Below are 17,246 nucleotides of genomic sequence, written 5' to 3' on the forward strand. Positions count from 1 at the left end.
GAAAACAGCAACTGAAAGTCATGACCTGATGGAAAGCTGGTTTATTCCTTTGTGTTCTTAATAACCTAGAGTTAAAGCTTGGTGCTGAGAGGCTGATTGTAGAGGGGAGTAGCATGGTGATATGTTCTTGCTTGAGCATAGTGGGCTGAAGAAGGAGAGAATGAGGATGAGAAGGAGTTGGAATGTATGATTGTCCACCTGCTATGATGTTGGTGGCAGCCTGTGGGTGGAGATGAAGAAATGAAAATTATGAGGAATTAAAACATAGTTTCAGATAGCAGTTGACTGAACTGTGTGGTAAGTCAGAATGTCCCTGCCTGGCTAATGAGAGGGCTGTAGTCTTCTGTTTGTGAAAAAGTGCTATGTAATTTAAATCTATTTCTAAATTGAAGACAAGGCAAACTATTGCTATGTAACACATATCCTTCACACTGGAACTGGAAGAGTATCAATTTTTTTTTTTTCCAGTAGGTAATAACGTTTACAGTAAATTCATAGCATGAATTGAAATAGGCACTTAATTCACAGCTGTTCTGAAATTCTGCAGCAGCATTACTTTACCACCTTCATCTAATTGTTCTTAGAGAGAAAAGGGGCGAGACATGATAATGGCAAAATTCTCAAAGGTGTTGAGGTATATCAATTCTTTCAAATCAGTATGCAGAGTGTAATATCATCAGAAATACCAGGATGTTATATAGCATGGTTCAGGAGTTTGCAGCCCCAGCTCTATAGGATTTTTTTAATGCAGGATCAAATCCAAATTTATTATCAAAATGATAATAAAGAAGTAACACTACACATAAATTCAGCTTGAATATCTGACAAGATAAACATTCTGTAAATCTTCATGATCAAAATCATTTGATAGCTTCCAGTCATTTACTTGGTAGGCTCTTTAACTCAGACATCAAAGAATGGTATTGTTCACGTAACAAAAAAGCATGCTTTCATTTTGAGGTTTAATAAAACACATGCTTCAGTCTCAAGTTCCAATGAAGTGCAGTGTATGGACATCAGAGCTGGTTCAACAGGCTAGATTGAATAGGAGAAGCAGTACAGCTCTTGGTTCAGAGAAATGCCTTGCATGATGCTCTACCTTAACATGGCTTTGCCAGTCTGATCTGAACTACCTCTGCTGACAGCAGCCCGGAGATGTCAGCTACCTTGGGCAATGTAGACATACCCTGCAGGAGAATCGTCTCTGGACAAACATGTTCACTTGTACTGTTTTCTTTTACACTCAGGAAGTAGGGTTTTTTTTTTTCCTTAGATGAGCTGAAACATAAACCAGTACAGAGGAGAAGGATAAGCTGGTGTCTAGTTAACATAAAAGTAGGTACATGCTGGTACTCAGCAAAGTAGGCAATGATATTTCATAATTCAGTATGTTTCATAACTCACTATTTTTCTAACTGCAATGAAGTGAATGGGACCTGGAGGCATGCACAGATTAGAATACATTTACAAGGATTTTCTGCTGGTTTATGTTAGAAACAAGCAGTTTTGCTGTTATTGGTGTGTCATCAGCAGCTCTGCTATCAGGAAGGTCAAGGGCATCTCTGTATTATACATCTCAACACTTTAGAACCTGCTTAGAGGATTGCCTCTGAAGGTGTGTTTGGTATTTGAACAGAGTGTAAGGAGTCTTACAAACCACAATAAATACAGCATCCCTTTTCTTGCACCATAATCATCTGAATGGGGATTCCTGAATTGGTGAATTGTCTTCTTGTCCAGACAGCTTTTGAGTATCTCTGAGGAGGGTAGCTCCACAGCCTCTCTGGACAACCCGTGCCGCTCGCTTCTCAGTCACCCTCACAGTGAAAAAGTATTTCCTATTCAGAGGGAACATCCTGTGTTTCAGGTTGTGCCCATTGCCTCTGGTCCTGTCACTGCCCACCACTGGAAAGAGCCCAACCCAGTCCTCTTTGCACCCTCCCTTCAGGTATTTAAATACATTGGTGAGATCCCTGAAACTTCAGCCGGACAGACCCAGCTCTCTCTGCTTTTCCTGAGAGGATGGATGGTCCAGTTCCTTCAGCTCCTTAGTGGCCCTTTGCTGCATTCTCTCCAGTATGTCCATGATTCTCTTTTACTGGGAAGCCCAGAACTGGACCCAGCACTGCAGGTGTGGCCTCACCAGTGCTGAATAAAGATGAAATAGCAGCGATGAGCTGCTTTGGTTGGTTGTGGACCTGTCTCTTCTATGTTTTGTGATATATAGCAACTAAAACAGGCTTTATTGGGAACTCACTCACAGTGACAGATTACTGAATTAGTTCAGTTTCTTTTCTCATATTTCTGGTATGTGACGAGTCAAAGCAGACTCTTTTTGATTGCTTTCTGTTGATTTGGTACAATTAAGGTTTAGTTAAAGCATACAGTTGACTTACTGAGGCACTTGACATAAAAAAATGTAATTCTGTTCTTCCTTTTGTACCACCAGTTTGGGTTTCTGTTATTCTTGTATCTTTCAGTCCAGTCAGCCAGTTGGATCCACTAACTTGAAAGCAGTGACTAATTGGATCAGAACAATAACAATAAAGGAGTCCAGCTAACACAGTGAGAGGGTCCCTTGTTTGACAGCTACACAAAAATTGCATCACTGCTGCAATTCCAGCTGCTTGCCAAGAAGGAGACTGCAAATCTCTGTCATCAGAAAATCCTTCAATACCAATCCAAAAATATTGCTATCAAATTAAGATAATCCTTTTTGCCATATAGCCCAATATTTTTACAAAAATTCTGTGGTGAGGGCTTGTCTCCTTTCCTTTTTATTTCCTTGGTCCTCTAGGTTACTACATTGATCTAAAAAAATATGAATAAACCCATGTGCAAACCAATTCTTTGTTTAGCTGTTACCAAAATATAGTCAGTCACTGTGGGGTTTTGTTTTTTTCCTAAACTCCGTTTCATTTAGACTGTAGCCTCATGGGAAGAGAGTCTACCTTTTTGTTTTCCAACATGTGTACATTGACTGCCAGCACAATGAGATTTCAGTCCAAGCCTGGGTAGCTGAAATAACAGGTCAGAGTTCTAAAAACTCCAGGCAATAAATCTTACCCTATACTTTTCTTATTTTACTCCTATACCACAAACCTTCCACAGAGTAGCAGTTGAAGAGGAAAACAGGATTTAGAAACAAAATATTAGGAATTAGAGTCATTTTTATTGTTAGTCACATCTAATAAAGGTCTCCTCTTTATTAGCTTTACTGGCATCATGTCATGGAGACAAAGAACAGTCTCCCTGAGAAGTGAACAAATGCAATTTGTCAGTTGGGATTCTGGGTTTTGTCCCAGCACACATGTTTAGCAAACTTGCAGTTGAACCTTGTTAATGAAAGAAGCTGTGTCATTGTTTGCAATTGAAACAATAGTTCAGGAAACGCTGTTGTTCGGGTCTGGTTTCTGTCAGTATGCTCATGCATGCCGGGTATCTTTGGCTGCTCAGATGCAGTATTTGTAATCTCTGAAACAAGCAGAGCGGCTATTTCTTTGACATTCTATGTGTCTAGAGCAGTGGATGCATTGAAACTAAGCTGTTTTTCCCACAGACTACAGCTCACAAGCAGGACTTACTAGCTTGGGTGCAATTTCCATAAGATCCTGCTTTTTTTGACCGATACAGGTAACTCTACAATGTGCAGAATTCAAGTGTCAAAGCTCAGGTTTTCTTTGTGGAGAGTAGGTAGTCTCCCAGTGTCAGAAGGCAGGATTAGTAGAGTACTCTGGTTTATCTTACTGCTGGAAAAATTTATGCCCTCCTGGGAGAGGTGTTCATAGAAATCTGTTATAACATGTTCTAAATGGCCGATTAGTGTGAGGAGAATGGGGTTACATAGATATGTGTAAGTAAAGATGTCATGTTCCCAGCATCTGAATTCCTTCATTAGTTTCTCATCATTGGCAAAGGAGTGAACAAGGACTGAATAGTGAAGGTAATAAAGATGAAAACATGAACCTATTAAACTGTTACTCTTCTCCACCCAACCTGTAGATGTGTCTGCGATTGCTCTGACCCAGGTGTAGGACCTTTCACTTGGCATGTTTAAACCTCCTAAGGTTGGCATCAGCCCACCTCACAAATGTGTCAAGGTCAAGCCTTTGGAAACAGAGCTAATAGGTAATTTTTGTATCATGTGCTCTTGAAAGGTTGGGAAAAATATCTCTATGCAAGGCGTTTGCTGTAAACAACCAAAAAATCCCCCTTACAGTGATGTGCAGAGGTACAAAAAGTGATGAAAGCTGGAGAGACACAGCTTGCAGTAGCTTGTTAGTAATCTGAGCATATTTGCTTTGCGTATCGTAAACTTTAGGCTTCTTCTGGGACAAACAAAAAATGCCCCAGAGATTAATTTATCACAGTGGCCTCATTTTAGTTTCCAGTTTCGTGCTTCTCATTTGTTGCATGCCTGATTTCATTCACCTTTATTTTTAAGCTGATTTCCTAAGCTCTGTGTCATGGTAATGTTCAGCAGTGCAGCTGAAGAGAGTTAGCCACGTAAGCGGAGCAAGCCAGGGAGTTCTCTTTCGTGCCTGTGGAACAGCACAACCCATCTGCTGCTGAGAATGGGTTTGCGTGGTGGTGGAATGAGAGGTCAGAAGAACGTATTTCACAAGGTGGGAGAGGTTGGGGAGGGCAACCCAAGCTGTACCTTTCCTGGAAGCCTGGGTTGTCCCTGGACTTGTCTATGTGCAGGGTGGCAGAGCTCTGCTGGCAGCCAGGATGTGGGCACAAGGGTCTCTCAGCCCGGCTGGGGAGTCCCTGCTTGTTCAGGCATCTGGGACATCCAGCTCATCAGGCTGCTGAGGGGTGTGTGAAACTCAAAAAATGCTGCCTCTCCTGTTGGTGTGAAAAACTTGTCACTGTGCTGCTGAAATCAATATGTTCCCGAGGAATGTTTTGGTGATGCGGTGTTTTCCATTGGAGAAAAGGTTCTGTTGAGAGATTACTGGGAGAGTCTGCCTGTTGCTATATGATGTGTTGCTGTGTATTGCTTTCTGGAATCCAATGTGATATAATAAGACAAGTTTCAGCTGGTAGCTGAGAAGGCAACACAACCAATATCAATCCTGGATGTTTAATTTCCTGGTCAAGCAGCAGCTTGTTTCTAAAACTGTGCCTTGTTTGTTTATGGCACAAGAAAGAAAACACTAAGAAAGGCTTTGGTTAACATCCAACTAGACCATAAAGTGTAAAGTAGCTCCAAGAGCTAAATTTGTGAACCTGATTTGTGTGATCAGTAGACAGTCAATAAATATTTAAGAGGTACTTAGTAATACTTGATCGGCTGCAAAAGTGCCCACCTGGAAAGACAAGCATATTCAGCAAAAGCAAATAGTGATGTATAAATACATTAAAAATGAGTCAAATGGAAGCCACTAAGCAGCAGTCGTACTTTTTAGTGTCACTAATGACAGGAGGTGATGTGACGGATGACACAGGTGATAGTCGTATGTAGAATGTCTCCCAAGCCAAGTCTCTGGTCTAGTAGGGTGTAAAAGATGGGAGCAAAAGAATATCCTTTGTGGTCCATGGGATAGTTGGGGTGCAGCAAGTCTGATGCCAGCTGTTTACCTTTACAGTGGTCCTGCCCACACATTGCAGATGTGAATGCAAGCAAATGGCAACCCTCGTGGGGCTCCCCAGCCATGACAGTCAGTGAGCATGTGTACACGATTTTGACATTGCAGCCACCAGCCCAAACCAGATTCCTGTTCAGCTCCTGCATGGCTGAAGAGGTGCTAAAATTCTCTGGATATCTACTGATGTGCTTAGATCAGAGTTACTTGAGGTAGTTTTAAACAACAGTGGTCATTGAACAATACTGAGAGCAGGATGAAACAAGGCAGTATAGTTAATTCAGTATTACGTGGAGACGTTGTGCATACCAACATAATTCCCAAGACAAGATATGATATGGTCAATGGTCATCAACTACTTCCTCATTAATGAGGACCTTCTAGATAATAGAGATTGATATCTTACATCCTCTGATGTAATGTTGATATCTTACATCCTCTGATATTGGCTCTATATACACCAGATATACCAGTCTGTTTTTTATTTGGCGGACAAATTAGTGTCCATTTTCTCTTTAACTCTCTCTGTTTCTCTGTAACCAGAATTTGCATATAGAGTTACATAGGGGTTTTTAACTATTATTTTCTTTCACTGAGGTTGCCTTTGTGCCTGTTGCTGCTTTTCCTCCTTTGGTACTCTAGCCCTTACCCAACCTAGGAATGTTAGAAATCCAGTATCACCGTGTGCTTTCCTTCAGCATGGGGAGTAGCTGGGTGTCTCTTCTATGGTTTGTGCCTGAAGCTGGACATTTTTAAGTGACCTGAGAGTTGCTTTGAGCAGGGCTGAAATGACATGGTATGTAAGACAGGAGTTGGTTAATTTGGTGACTGTGTGACTTAGCATGTGTCAAAATCTGTGGTGGTGACAGCCAGTGATCAGTTGTAACCAGAGCTGATTTCTTCTTAGTGGCAGCAAAAAGCACCATTTTGTTGGGGAAGCAAAACTGCTTCCAAATGACTTGCTGTCTGTAGACAGGGCCAAGATGTGCCATGCAGAGGTCCTAGCTTAGCTGGAGGAGAGGGTGAGTCATGAGGGACTTGGAGCTGTCCCAGTGCAGTGCTTCATTTGGCCCTTGTTGCATGAGCCACTGAGCTCAGATGAGTGCCATGAGCTGCTGCCTTGGTGGCGTCCCTTTGCACCTTCATCCTGCTTGAGGATGTGCCCAAGCTAGCATGTCAATTGCCAGTGAAGAGTTGATACAGTTCTCTGCTGTGGCAGATGAGATGCGTTCAACTGCCTGTTTGGAGCAACTGTGATAGAGAGAGCCAAGGCCAGGTTGGATGGGGCTTTGAGCCACCTTGACTAGTGGAAGGTGTCCCTGGGGGGGTTGGAATGAGATGATTTTTAAGGTCCCTTCTAAACCAAACCATTCTGTGGTTCTGTGATAGTGAAGAACCTACTTTTGGGTTGTATGTGTCCTTCAGCTTTGAAATTTCCTTTAGTTCCTTCTGAGTATACTGCCAAACCCTTCTGGGAGAGGACAAAGAAAGTTGGGCTTTGGCAAGATTTTTGGGAATCGTCTAGGGAAGTGGAGTAGTGGTTCTCTTACAGACATTCAGTAAAAGCACAGCATTCCTCCAGATCTAGAGAGCTTCCCGTAGGTTTTGTATGAATAATACAAGCTTTAAGTTTTCTGAGCAGTTGTTGGTATGTGGGCAGAGATGCTTATTAGTTCACATAATGCTTACATCTTGTCACTGAGCCTTTCACTAGTAATCAACAACAAATTGCTGCAGCTCAGGATAGATATATAACATAACTCTTAAAGGGAAATAAATAAAGGAAAAAATCAACTATCACCTAGGCGAATAAGGTACAAGTTTTAAACCGGTATTATTTTTATATTATGTTTTTAGTTAATGGCAAGAATGCCTTGGTTGTTCTTCTATATAGTTTAAATCATGGATACAAGTAGAATTAATGCAGTCTTTCTGTGATAATAAATTCTCAGTTGCAAAGTTAATGAGTAGGATGTTTTCTGCCTCTGAACAGGAGGATATCTTTGCTTTCTCTACTAGCATGTTCTTTTTCCTTTCTTCAGTCCCACTCTTGCCATGGCCCACAGGAATCTGACTGGGAGCTGTAATGTTAACTGTGGATGTAAGATTCATGAGTACGAGCCTGTCTGTGGATCAGATGGAATAACATATTTTAATCCTTGCCTAGCTGGCTGCATCAGTGGTGGAAATCATAGCACAGGGGTAAGTGCTTCACCCTCCCAAACACCTGCAACCTGCAAGTAGCCCCTTGGGACTGATGTGGATCAAAGACTGCTCTGTTTCTGGCTCAAACATCCCCCTTCTAAGCTTCAGAGGAGTTGCTGTGCAACTGACTAGACCATGAGTATTTCCATGTTCTGAGAAGCTGGTAATGCTATTACTGCATGCTCTCCCCCCCCCCCCCCCCCCCCTTCCTTTTAGTTATGTACAAATGTGAGGCACAAGTTCATTTGTACCAAGTAAATCCTCCAGCCAAGTGAGTGCAAAGTGCCACAGTGTAGGGAAGGTTGGTGTTTCCATTACAGACTCGGATGTCCCTGATGGCAGTGGCCTGTGTGTCTGCTGTTCCTGCAGGAACTCTCCTTTCCTATTCCTGCAGGAACAGTACTTGGAGAGGCTTGTTTCTGCAGGGGTTGGAGCAGGGACCTAGAGTCAATGTCATATAATTCAGCTTTCTGATAGGCACAGGCAGCCATGACATACTACCTTTCTGCAATCTCATCAGTGTTACTCACAAGACCTGTTCTGGGTTTTTTTGGCTCCCTCTCTGAATGGAAGGAAAAATTTGACTCTTCAGGTAGTTGGAAGTGTTTAAAGCTCCCATTTAAATTGAGTTATGGGCTGTAAAGTCATTGGTGTTTGTGACAGCCTTGTCATTTTGCATGCGTAGCTGTTGCACTTGCAACAGTGCATTGATAAGTCTTTTTGTTTGTGTAGACTGCCAGTGTATTCTGCTCCGGTAAAATAGTTCGGCCATTCTCATAACCTTTCTTTAAACCTCTCCCAGGCTAAATGAAGTGTCATTGAACTCAAGTAACCAGAACATAAAGGAGTTAATAATCTACTTTCTTTCTTGGACATACATTGCCTGTGCAGCCCAGTTTTCTAGTTATGCTCTACTGGAGAAGGGCATCCTGCTGGTAAAATCACACCATGGAAATCTGGCAGTTTCTAGGAGTGGGCAAAAGAAAACAGCTGAAATGTAGAATCTGACCTAAATAACAACAGAGCATTATATTTGTACAGACCCCAAACTTTTAAATTCTGTTACAGAACCATCCTTTAAAAAAGAATAATTATGACAAGAATTAATGTAAATACGGATTTTCTCAGGACCTGACTGTGCTTTCCAGAAAGCTTATTTATAATGCTTTATAAATAAGGTTTTGCAGTCCTGAGCCAGCCTGTGAAGCAGAAGGTTGTTAGGTGCAGTGCTCTGCTTTCTAAGTTGACTAAATAAGGGTCTGAAATGGCAGGTTCATACACAGATGCCACAGAACAGATTATTTTCCTTTATATTTTTGTTTGTTAAAAGTATCTTGCTGTTTTTTAGCAGAAAATTGCTTTGGCCCAATTGGAAAAGCCTGTGATGTGAGCCTGTGGCTAACTTTCAGTGTCTATATGAATCTTATTTGTACTTTGCTGGACTGAGACATAGGTTTGATCTTTGCTACATTTCACCTCATATCAAACTGGCACTATTAATACATTTACTAGGGAGGTAATTTGGGAGTGCTTTTCACTGCAGATTTTGAAACAAACTGTCTCCCCTTACAACTTAATAAAAAATGCTTCATGGCCTGAAGTTTTAACTTGGTAGCTAGCAATGAACAGAATAGGGCCAACACTGGTAGGAAAATACGTATCTTCGTTGAATAATGCTTTATGTAGAGTACTTTTAGAAAACTAAATATAATCTTGTCCCACCGTATAACACACAAACTGTTGCTAACCTATAACATATGGATTTAAATTTAGAATATACAGTGTTTTCAGAATTAGCCATTTAAAAATTAGAAATGGGAGAAAAAGATGCCAGTGTGCAGTTCTTACCTGGGTTTTATATGTGTTCCTCTACTGTATTGTTTCTGTTGTGCCATATCTTTTTCATTTAGTGAATGGACTTGGTTTCTCTGGTGATAAACCCAGATTGTGTAGTAAAGATGGCTATTTTCTGTATGATATATGATGCCTATTTGGCATTTGCATTTGAAAGCAGTAAGATTAAGGTGAGGGACTGTAGGAGGAAGCAGGTACTCACTTGATATTAGAGTGGAGCCTTTGGAAACTGGGTTCTGTCATTACCTTCATTGCTAAGCGATGTTGGGCAAGTCACTTAAGGAAAACGTTTCCCAGTCAGCCATTAGTCTTGTATTTTTCATATTCCAGAATGAGAGACATGAGCGATAACCAGAAATGTCATTTGTAGAAGCACTGACTGCCTAAATTGTATGTGAAGGCACAAAAAATTATGTTTAGAATATAGTAAGTTATATATAATGTAAAATGTTCTGCAAAAAAATGAGTCCAATTGTTTGAAATTAGTCACCCACATTTATGAAACCTTTGATCTGTTTCAGTTACTTAGCTACAAAATAGAGATAACAGCATCAGTGCTTCATCTCATAACTGTTTTGAAGTTCCTCCTTTTTGAAAAAGTTAAGCTATAATGGTGAGTGTGATAGAAAAATACTTATGAAAAGTGAGTCATTCTGTCTTTGTAGAGGAATATGTTTAGTGTGAGAAGAAAAATACCTGGAGCCACATTTTGAAAGTGGGAGGTAAAAATTGATAAATTGTTATGCTAACTCCCATGGGCAAAAATGTGAGGTTATGTCAGAGCACAAACAAATACAAAGGAATACATTAACGTTGACAAGTAACCATAATTTGGTTATTTCCTTGTGTCCAAGTGCTTAAATTTGCAACCTTAAGATGGTGTCATAATGCATCTTCTGTGCACATTTGGTCTTAGGTTTTATGACTGAAAACATTGAAAGGAAAATCTCCTTCGTGTAACATCACACGACCTGTTTCTTCTCTAGTGCTAGAGTATTCTGATCTGCGCACCCCTTTGCCATTAGATTTGTTGAAAACAGTAGTAAAATAAGTGTGACAGGAGGCTATTACTGACCTAGCTCTTTGTCATGGTTTACGCCCACTCTTCCTCACCTTGCTTAAATCATGATCCCCTTTGCCAATGAAATGCCAATTCTTTATTCAGTCTCTTCATCCTAATTTCAGCCTCTCTGCTCCTGTAAGAGTTTTTCCTGTCCTCTGGTCTCATTGTTTAAGTCTCTGCTTTCCCCTTATTCACTGGTTTTGTTCTTGTGCACATCCCATCCACATCCACTCCTGCATCCAGCTGGAAGGTCCTGAGCTCCAAGTGTGAAGTGGAGCTTGTTACTCTTTAGCTGAATTTGGGTATACTTCCACTAAATGGCAGAAGACAATTCCTGAATATGAAGATCAACAGCCTGCCAAATTCCAGAAAATGGCATTGTGAGTGTTGTGTAAAGAGTGTTTCCTCACAGGTTTTGTAATACAGTAGAAACGTGTTTTCTCCAGCTTCCCTGTCAGAAGTGATTGAATTGTATTGGGAGAATTTTACAAAAATATTCCAGACTTTTTTTTATTTTTTTTTTTTTATAAAGCCTAAATGAAACAATGGAAATGCAATCTCATTATGGAGAGTCCTGTCCAGCTTTAAAAATACTTGGATGGTAACTTCACTTGTACTTGTGGTAATGATGCTAGAGATAAAAGATTGGGGGGTACCATGGGACTGTCATACCATGTCTCTGCGCAGTGTCTTTCTTGCATGGGTTTTTAATGTGGAGATGTTCTTTTCACTCTCACCAGGTAAGAAATTACACAGAATGTGCCTGTGTCCAGAGTCGCCAGGTGATCACTCCACCCACGGTGGGCCAGCGTAGTCAGCTCCGGCTGGTCATTGTCAAAACCTACCTGAATGAGAACGGCTATGCTGTTTCTGGGAAGTGTGATCGAACCTGCAACACGCTTATCCCGTTCCTAATATTTCTCTTCATTGTTACCCTCATAACAGCATGTGCCCAGCCATCAGCAATCATAGTGACACTCAGGTGAGAACTCGGTTATGTTTTTTTTTGCTGTGCCTGCTATCACCTGCTTATGTCAGAAGAGGCTGGGGCAGTGCAGCCAAACTCCTTCAAGCTTATGTATCATTAAGAAGTGAATAGAATAGGGCTGACAAGGATAGGGTGGAACTTGCTTGTATTTAGAATATGTAACAGGATAATCCACTTTAGGAAACATGCAGTGCCCAGCAAATTTCAGCCACTATAAAGAGACAACGAGTAAAAACATCAGGTAAAAAAATAATTACTCCTGAAGAAGCTTTCAACCTTCTTAAAGCAATGGTTTGGATTTTCAAGTACAAATAAAAAAAGTTAGTACCTAAAATTATCAGGAGTGGGCACATCAGACTTCCAGTTGCTTGTGCAGCCTTAGTTCAACTACCATGTGCACAGCACTGTCATAATTCAGAGACTTCTGACTTTATTCCTTCTGATTCCGGGTTTTCCACCTGTACAATAATTATTATAAAACCATTGTCGTTATGCTGACATTACACAGAACTAAACTACGGTCAATGAACATTAATGTTGCACTAAGTCTAACAATAGAGAGGTGCATAATGGACATATCCAGCAGGATTTTGTAATGTTCAGAGAAAAAAAAGATGGCCCCCACACATGAACAGTGACACCCACTGCCTCAGACTACATATTGTGCACAGTGCTTCGGTCCAAGTTCTGTGACCCGAGTTGGTTCTCTGATTTCTCAGTTTCTGAGTGAGTGCTTGACTTCAAAACTTTGATTTTACAGCTGCACCCCCTTGTGTGTTTTTACCTTATATTTCAATGTCATTAGAAACTGCCTAACGTTAATTTCAGACCTTTAGGTTAAGATTTAAAAATATTTTTTAATTAGAAGAAAATTTGTGGTTTACTAAAGCTGTAATTGCATTGTGGTATATCATTACTTTGTATCTGGTCTTTTGAAAGGTTGACATTTTCCCTTGGAAACCAATGGAAGAAATCTCATATTACTTGTACTGAAAAGGAACAGTGTTCAAAGAGACTGTTTGGATGTTTCTACCAATATTTTTCCTAAAGCAACTCTGAAGCACTTAATGCTGCACAGAGATCTGTTGCATTCAGAAGCTGAGTCCAGCTTTCAGCAAGTTAATTCTCCATTAAGTCTAATTTTTCTAAAAAAAATTAAGAAAGTAAAGGAAGGCATTATATGAAATAATAGGAAATTATAATGAGAAGCCATAAACATTTTGGTTGGATTCTCTAAATTTCCTTAATGGGTTTGAATCAAATTTGTCAGGCTTTACGCAAGTAAAGAAAGGTTAAAAGGCGTGACTGAGATTTTGATTAAACAGGAACAGGAGGAGTTGGCAGCATTTTTTTCCTAGCTATAAGAGTTAACAATATTTAAAGCTAAATGGAATATTTAAAGCTAAATTTAAACAAGGATCTTTTTATAGCTCAGAAAAAACATAGGACATCCCACAATGATTATCTGTTATGACTGTTTCTTCAGAGGAGTTTTCATTTTGCCTGCTAGGTCTGTAGAAGATGGGGAGCGGCCCTTTGCACTAGGAATGCAGTTTGTTTTATTACGAACTCTTGGTAAGTTTTACAATTATTCAGCATTTCAATAAAGGTTCCCTGTATTCAGCTTAAATGTACCAGAAAAATACTAAAATTCCATAAATCTGCAAATAATTGTCTGACTAATTTTATTAGGAACTTAAAATTACTAGCTTCTAAAAATATTGTAGCTAATAATGCATTTATTTTTTTTATCTATTACTGACTTTCTGGAACATTTTTGTCCCATAGATATTTTTACAGTTTCAAATTTAATTTAAAAATTCTTACTAAATTTTCTAAGGATTTTTTTTTTTTGGAAACCAATTCTTATTGCTTTTAGCAAGAACAATAGCTTTTTTGCATTTTTTAAATAAGAAGCAATTATTGCTTAGTGTCTAATTTCAAATGTTTCAAATCAAAAAGAGTACATGTTAAAAGTCTTTTCCACTGAAGTAGTTTCTTTCAAGCTATTGAACTTCTATAAAGAAACACTGAAAAGAGCACTGTGGGTTCATCTACTACAAAGCATATGACTAGAGCAAGCAAGGACTCTTCTAAGAGAACAAGAGGAAAAGCCTGTATAATCGCATCTGGAAGTTTCTTTTGAGGAAGGGCATTTTGGACTTAAGGATGTTGTGTTTCTGGAGAAAGCAGGAACCTTCAGTGGGTTGGCTGCATTTTTAGCAATCTTAGAAAAGTCTATTTCTGTAGAAGATTGATTTGAAAGAAAAATTTATAACAATTAAGACATTTTGTAGTCATTGGGACTTTTTCTTCTAACCTAAAGCAGCAACCTCAGCCCTTTCCTAGCTCATGGTCAATGGATGTTCAGCAAGGAATGCTCTGAAGACAGTGTTGTATTTTGTTCCTTTTCTGCCTTTTATTTCCTGAGAGCATTATTGGATTTTCTTTTGGGGGACACATAACTCAAGAAGAGGTGTTTGTGGACAGCAGGTTGCTTCTCTCCCATTTGTGGTTCATTTCATGTATAGGATATGTAGTGTTGGTCGGAAGATTGGTTGACCAGTTTTCCGTATCCTACACTTCATGTGAGAACAGTGATATAGAAATCTCAAAAATTATTAACCTACACTGTTCAGCTAAGGCAAATAGTTCCTTTAGAAGCCTTCCACTATATGCTAACACATTATTTCTGTTGCTATTTTCTTTCAGCTTACATTCCCACTCCAATTTATTTTGGGGCTGTTATTGACACCACGTGCATGCTTTGGCAACAGGATTGTGGCATACAAGGATCTTGTTGGGAATACGATGTCACCTCGTTTCGTTTTGTCTACTTTGGACTGGCAGCTGCTCTCAAGTTTGTAGGATTCTTTTTTATTTTCCTGGCCTGGTATTCCATTAAGTGTAAAGAAGAGCAGCTTCAGAGACAGAGATGGAGGGCTTCACCGGTGAACACTGTGAGTGAGATGGTTGGCCAAACTGGACCCCAACAAAACTATGCACGGACTAGATCCTGCCCTACCTTCAGCTCCCGAGGGGACATCAGTGTGGCACAACGAATGAATTGCGTAGCACAGACATACCCTGGCCCTTTTTCAGAAGCAATAAACTCCTGGTATGAAAATACATTGGAAGAAGTCACTGCTGAGATATAGACCCCTGGCTTGGTAATGTAGTCTTTAGTTTTGTTGGTTGACTTACTTATGGCGCCTTGTAAAACACCTGTGCCTTCTATTTTTAACCTAGATGTAACATGTGATAAAACCAACAAAGCTTAATGCAAACAACCATAGTATATTCCTGAGGGCTGGATACCTCATACCAACCTAAGCTCTTATTTCTCCCCTCCCAACAATGGAGTTTTACAAATTCTGTTTGTAATTATTTCAGATGTGTCCATTAAATGTCCATGCTCTGATCTAATATCAGTGTAAGGGTGAGGTACTGTGGACAATAGAAGTCAGTGAAAGAGTGACAAAAACTCATATCATTAATGTCTAGACGTCACAAAAGCGCTTAAAAGTTTCGTCAACTTCATATCCACAAATTGTATTTTTAAGAGATGAGGAATTACTGTGAGTTCTGCTACGAAGCACAACTGAACTTGTTTAAACTATGCAACTTATTTGGACAATTGTATGTGCAGCAAATTGAGTTTAAAGTTTGCTTTTAAAAATATTACTGCAACTGAACTGAAAGGGGCTACTTTCAGACATAAGCATTAAATTTTAAAAGAACATAAGGTTTAAAGTACTGTTACTAACATGTTAAGCCATACAAAAGTTGTGTATCAGGTAACATTTGCAAAAGTTGAGTCATAATATTTTTATCCTGTCAAAATGTGCATTAATTTTCAATGTAGTCATTCTTCACAAAGTACACAGGCTAGGAAAATATAATGCTTGGAGTAAAAAACTTCAGTATTAATTTATAATAACATTAAGATGTAGGAATCACACACACATACCAGAGCAGATATGTGCATATTTCTGTCGTGTTATCTGGGGAGCTATTACTAGCATCAGATCCATACTTTTCCTGAAGAAGAAAATAACCGGGTATAGCTTGATAAGAAGAACTTGTCTGTGCTTCAGTGAACAAATCTTTAGGAGAGCTAAGGGCCTCATTTCATGTTCGACTGGCCACCTGGGATGCATCAGACCCCTTGCAGCCTGTGATGGCATGGGGTTCGGGCTGTCATCGCTTGCTGCCCTGCTGTGGGAGTGAGCAGAGAGCCTTTAAGTGACTTCGAGCAGCCTGCCCATTGTGGTGCCTGGTATGAGCATGGCAGGACAGGCCTGGAGGTCCTAGTTGAATGGTTTGTCCAACAAGTGGACACCTTTCCTTTTTGCAGCTTCATTAAAAGCTTCTGTGAAGGCAAAGGGCGAGTCATGTCTCCTTTGCCCTTCCATGGGAAGAGCTAACAATAGAAATTGTCTGCAAGTGTGGACCCACAGGGTGTGATGTGGCCTTTGCATATTCCTAATTACTGTAGTGTGCTTTCTGCCCAGGAGGTGCTGAGACTTTCTAATGAAATGTACTTGGCATTTCATTTCTTGCCCTGGAGGCTTTGTAGTGGCATGCACATGATGTACTAATGATGTCTCAAAGGGCAGAGAACAATTTCAGGTGGACCGTAGGAAATTAAAGTTGTAGTTTGCCCTGCAGGGAAAGTCTCAGAAGTTTAGGAAGTTAAAAGCACTCTTTGAAGAAGACTCATTGATAGTCAGGTTTGGTTTTTGCCATGTAGAGAGCTTGCATGAAAATAAATAGAAAAGAGCAGAACTTCTGCGTATTTTTGAACAGTTATTCCTGGTTTAATTTTTAATTGCAAGTTGATCAAATGTTACGTGGAACCAAGTTCTTGAAATGAAAGGCAATATTCTCCTTGGCATCCATTGAGTTGTCTTGGGAAAAGCAGATTTCCCTCTCCTCCTTTGCTGACTGCCTTTCCTAATCCCATGGCTCTTTTTGACTGGCACATGGGACTACCCGTGGGGCTGTTTTCCTTGCTTGAAACAGTAGCTGCTTATTTCGGAGTATCTCAGTCCATTTATATAGCTTGGAATAATTTCCACTCACTCTGTCTGCAAACTCAGATGCTTCTACCCCAAACTACAACATAGAGGAATATTGTTATAATCACCTCCTCCTCTTAAGTACATATTCATAGCTTTCTGGGATCAAGCCTGAGAATTTTTTTCTCTTGTGCAGCCACCAGATACAATACATCCTCAGTCAGCATGTGCCACCTGAGATGTTACTTTCTATACTTCTCAGCCTGAGAAATAAATTTCCTTGGCTCAAATGTATTTGGTATATTTCTTTTTGCCATAGGAGGTCAGAATAGATGATAAAAATATTCCCATTTTTTCTAGTCTCAAATGCTTCTTGCACCAGGAATTTCCTGCCATTGCAAAAATCGAGGCAAAGTAGTAGGACAAAACGTAATTGCAGCCCATCACCTATCCCTTTTAATCACTTGCCCATTTTAATCATCCTGGGGTGAGATGAAGAACAACAATCTTCTCAAATACCTCAGAAA

At 40.0% G+C, this 17,246-nt stretch overlaps 1 protein-coding gene across 1 annotated transcript in view; it reads left to right on the forward strand.

Moving 5' to 3' along the window:
- Positions 1-15,789, forward strand: part of SLCO5A1 (solute carrier organic anion transporter family member 5A1) — a 65,850-nt gene extending 50,061 nt beyond the window's left edge. Inside the window, exons 6-9 of the mRNA XM_061448314.1 lie at positions 7,631-7,790; positions 11,451-11,692; positions 13,209-13,273; positions 14,411-15,789. Of these exons, the coding sequence (XP_061304298.1) occupies positions 7,631-7,790; positions 11,451-11,692; positions 13,209-13,273; positions 14,411-14,856 (913 nt within the window). The 3' untranslated portion in view covers positions 14,857-15,789. The remainder of the gene's footprint in view (positions 1-7,630; positions 7,791-11,450; positions 11,693-13,208; positions 13,274-14,410) is intronic.
- Positions 15,790-17,246: the final 1,457 nt, after the last annotated feature.

Source organism: Pezoporus flaviventris, unplaced genomic scaffold (assembly GCF_033815535.1).
Source record: "Pezoporus flaviventris isolate CSIRO_AGI_PZ_B2104156 unplaced genomic scaffold, CSIRO_AGI_Pfla_v1 ptg000007l, whole genome shotgun sequence".
NCBI classification, from domain to species: domain Eukaryota; kingdom Metazoa; phylum Chordata; class Aves; order Psittaciformes; family Psittacidae; genus Pezoporus; species Pezoporus flaviventris.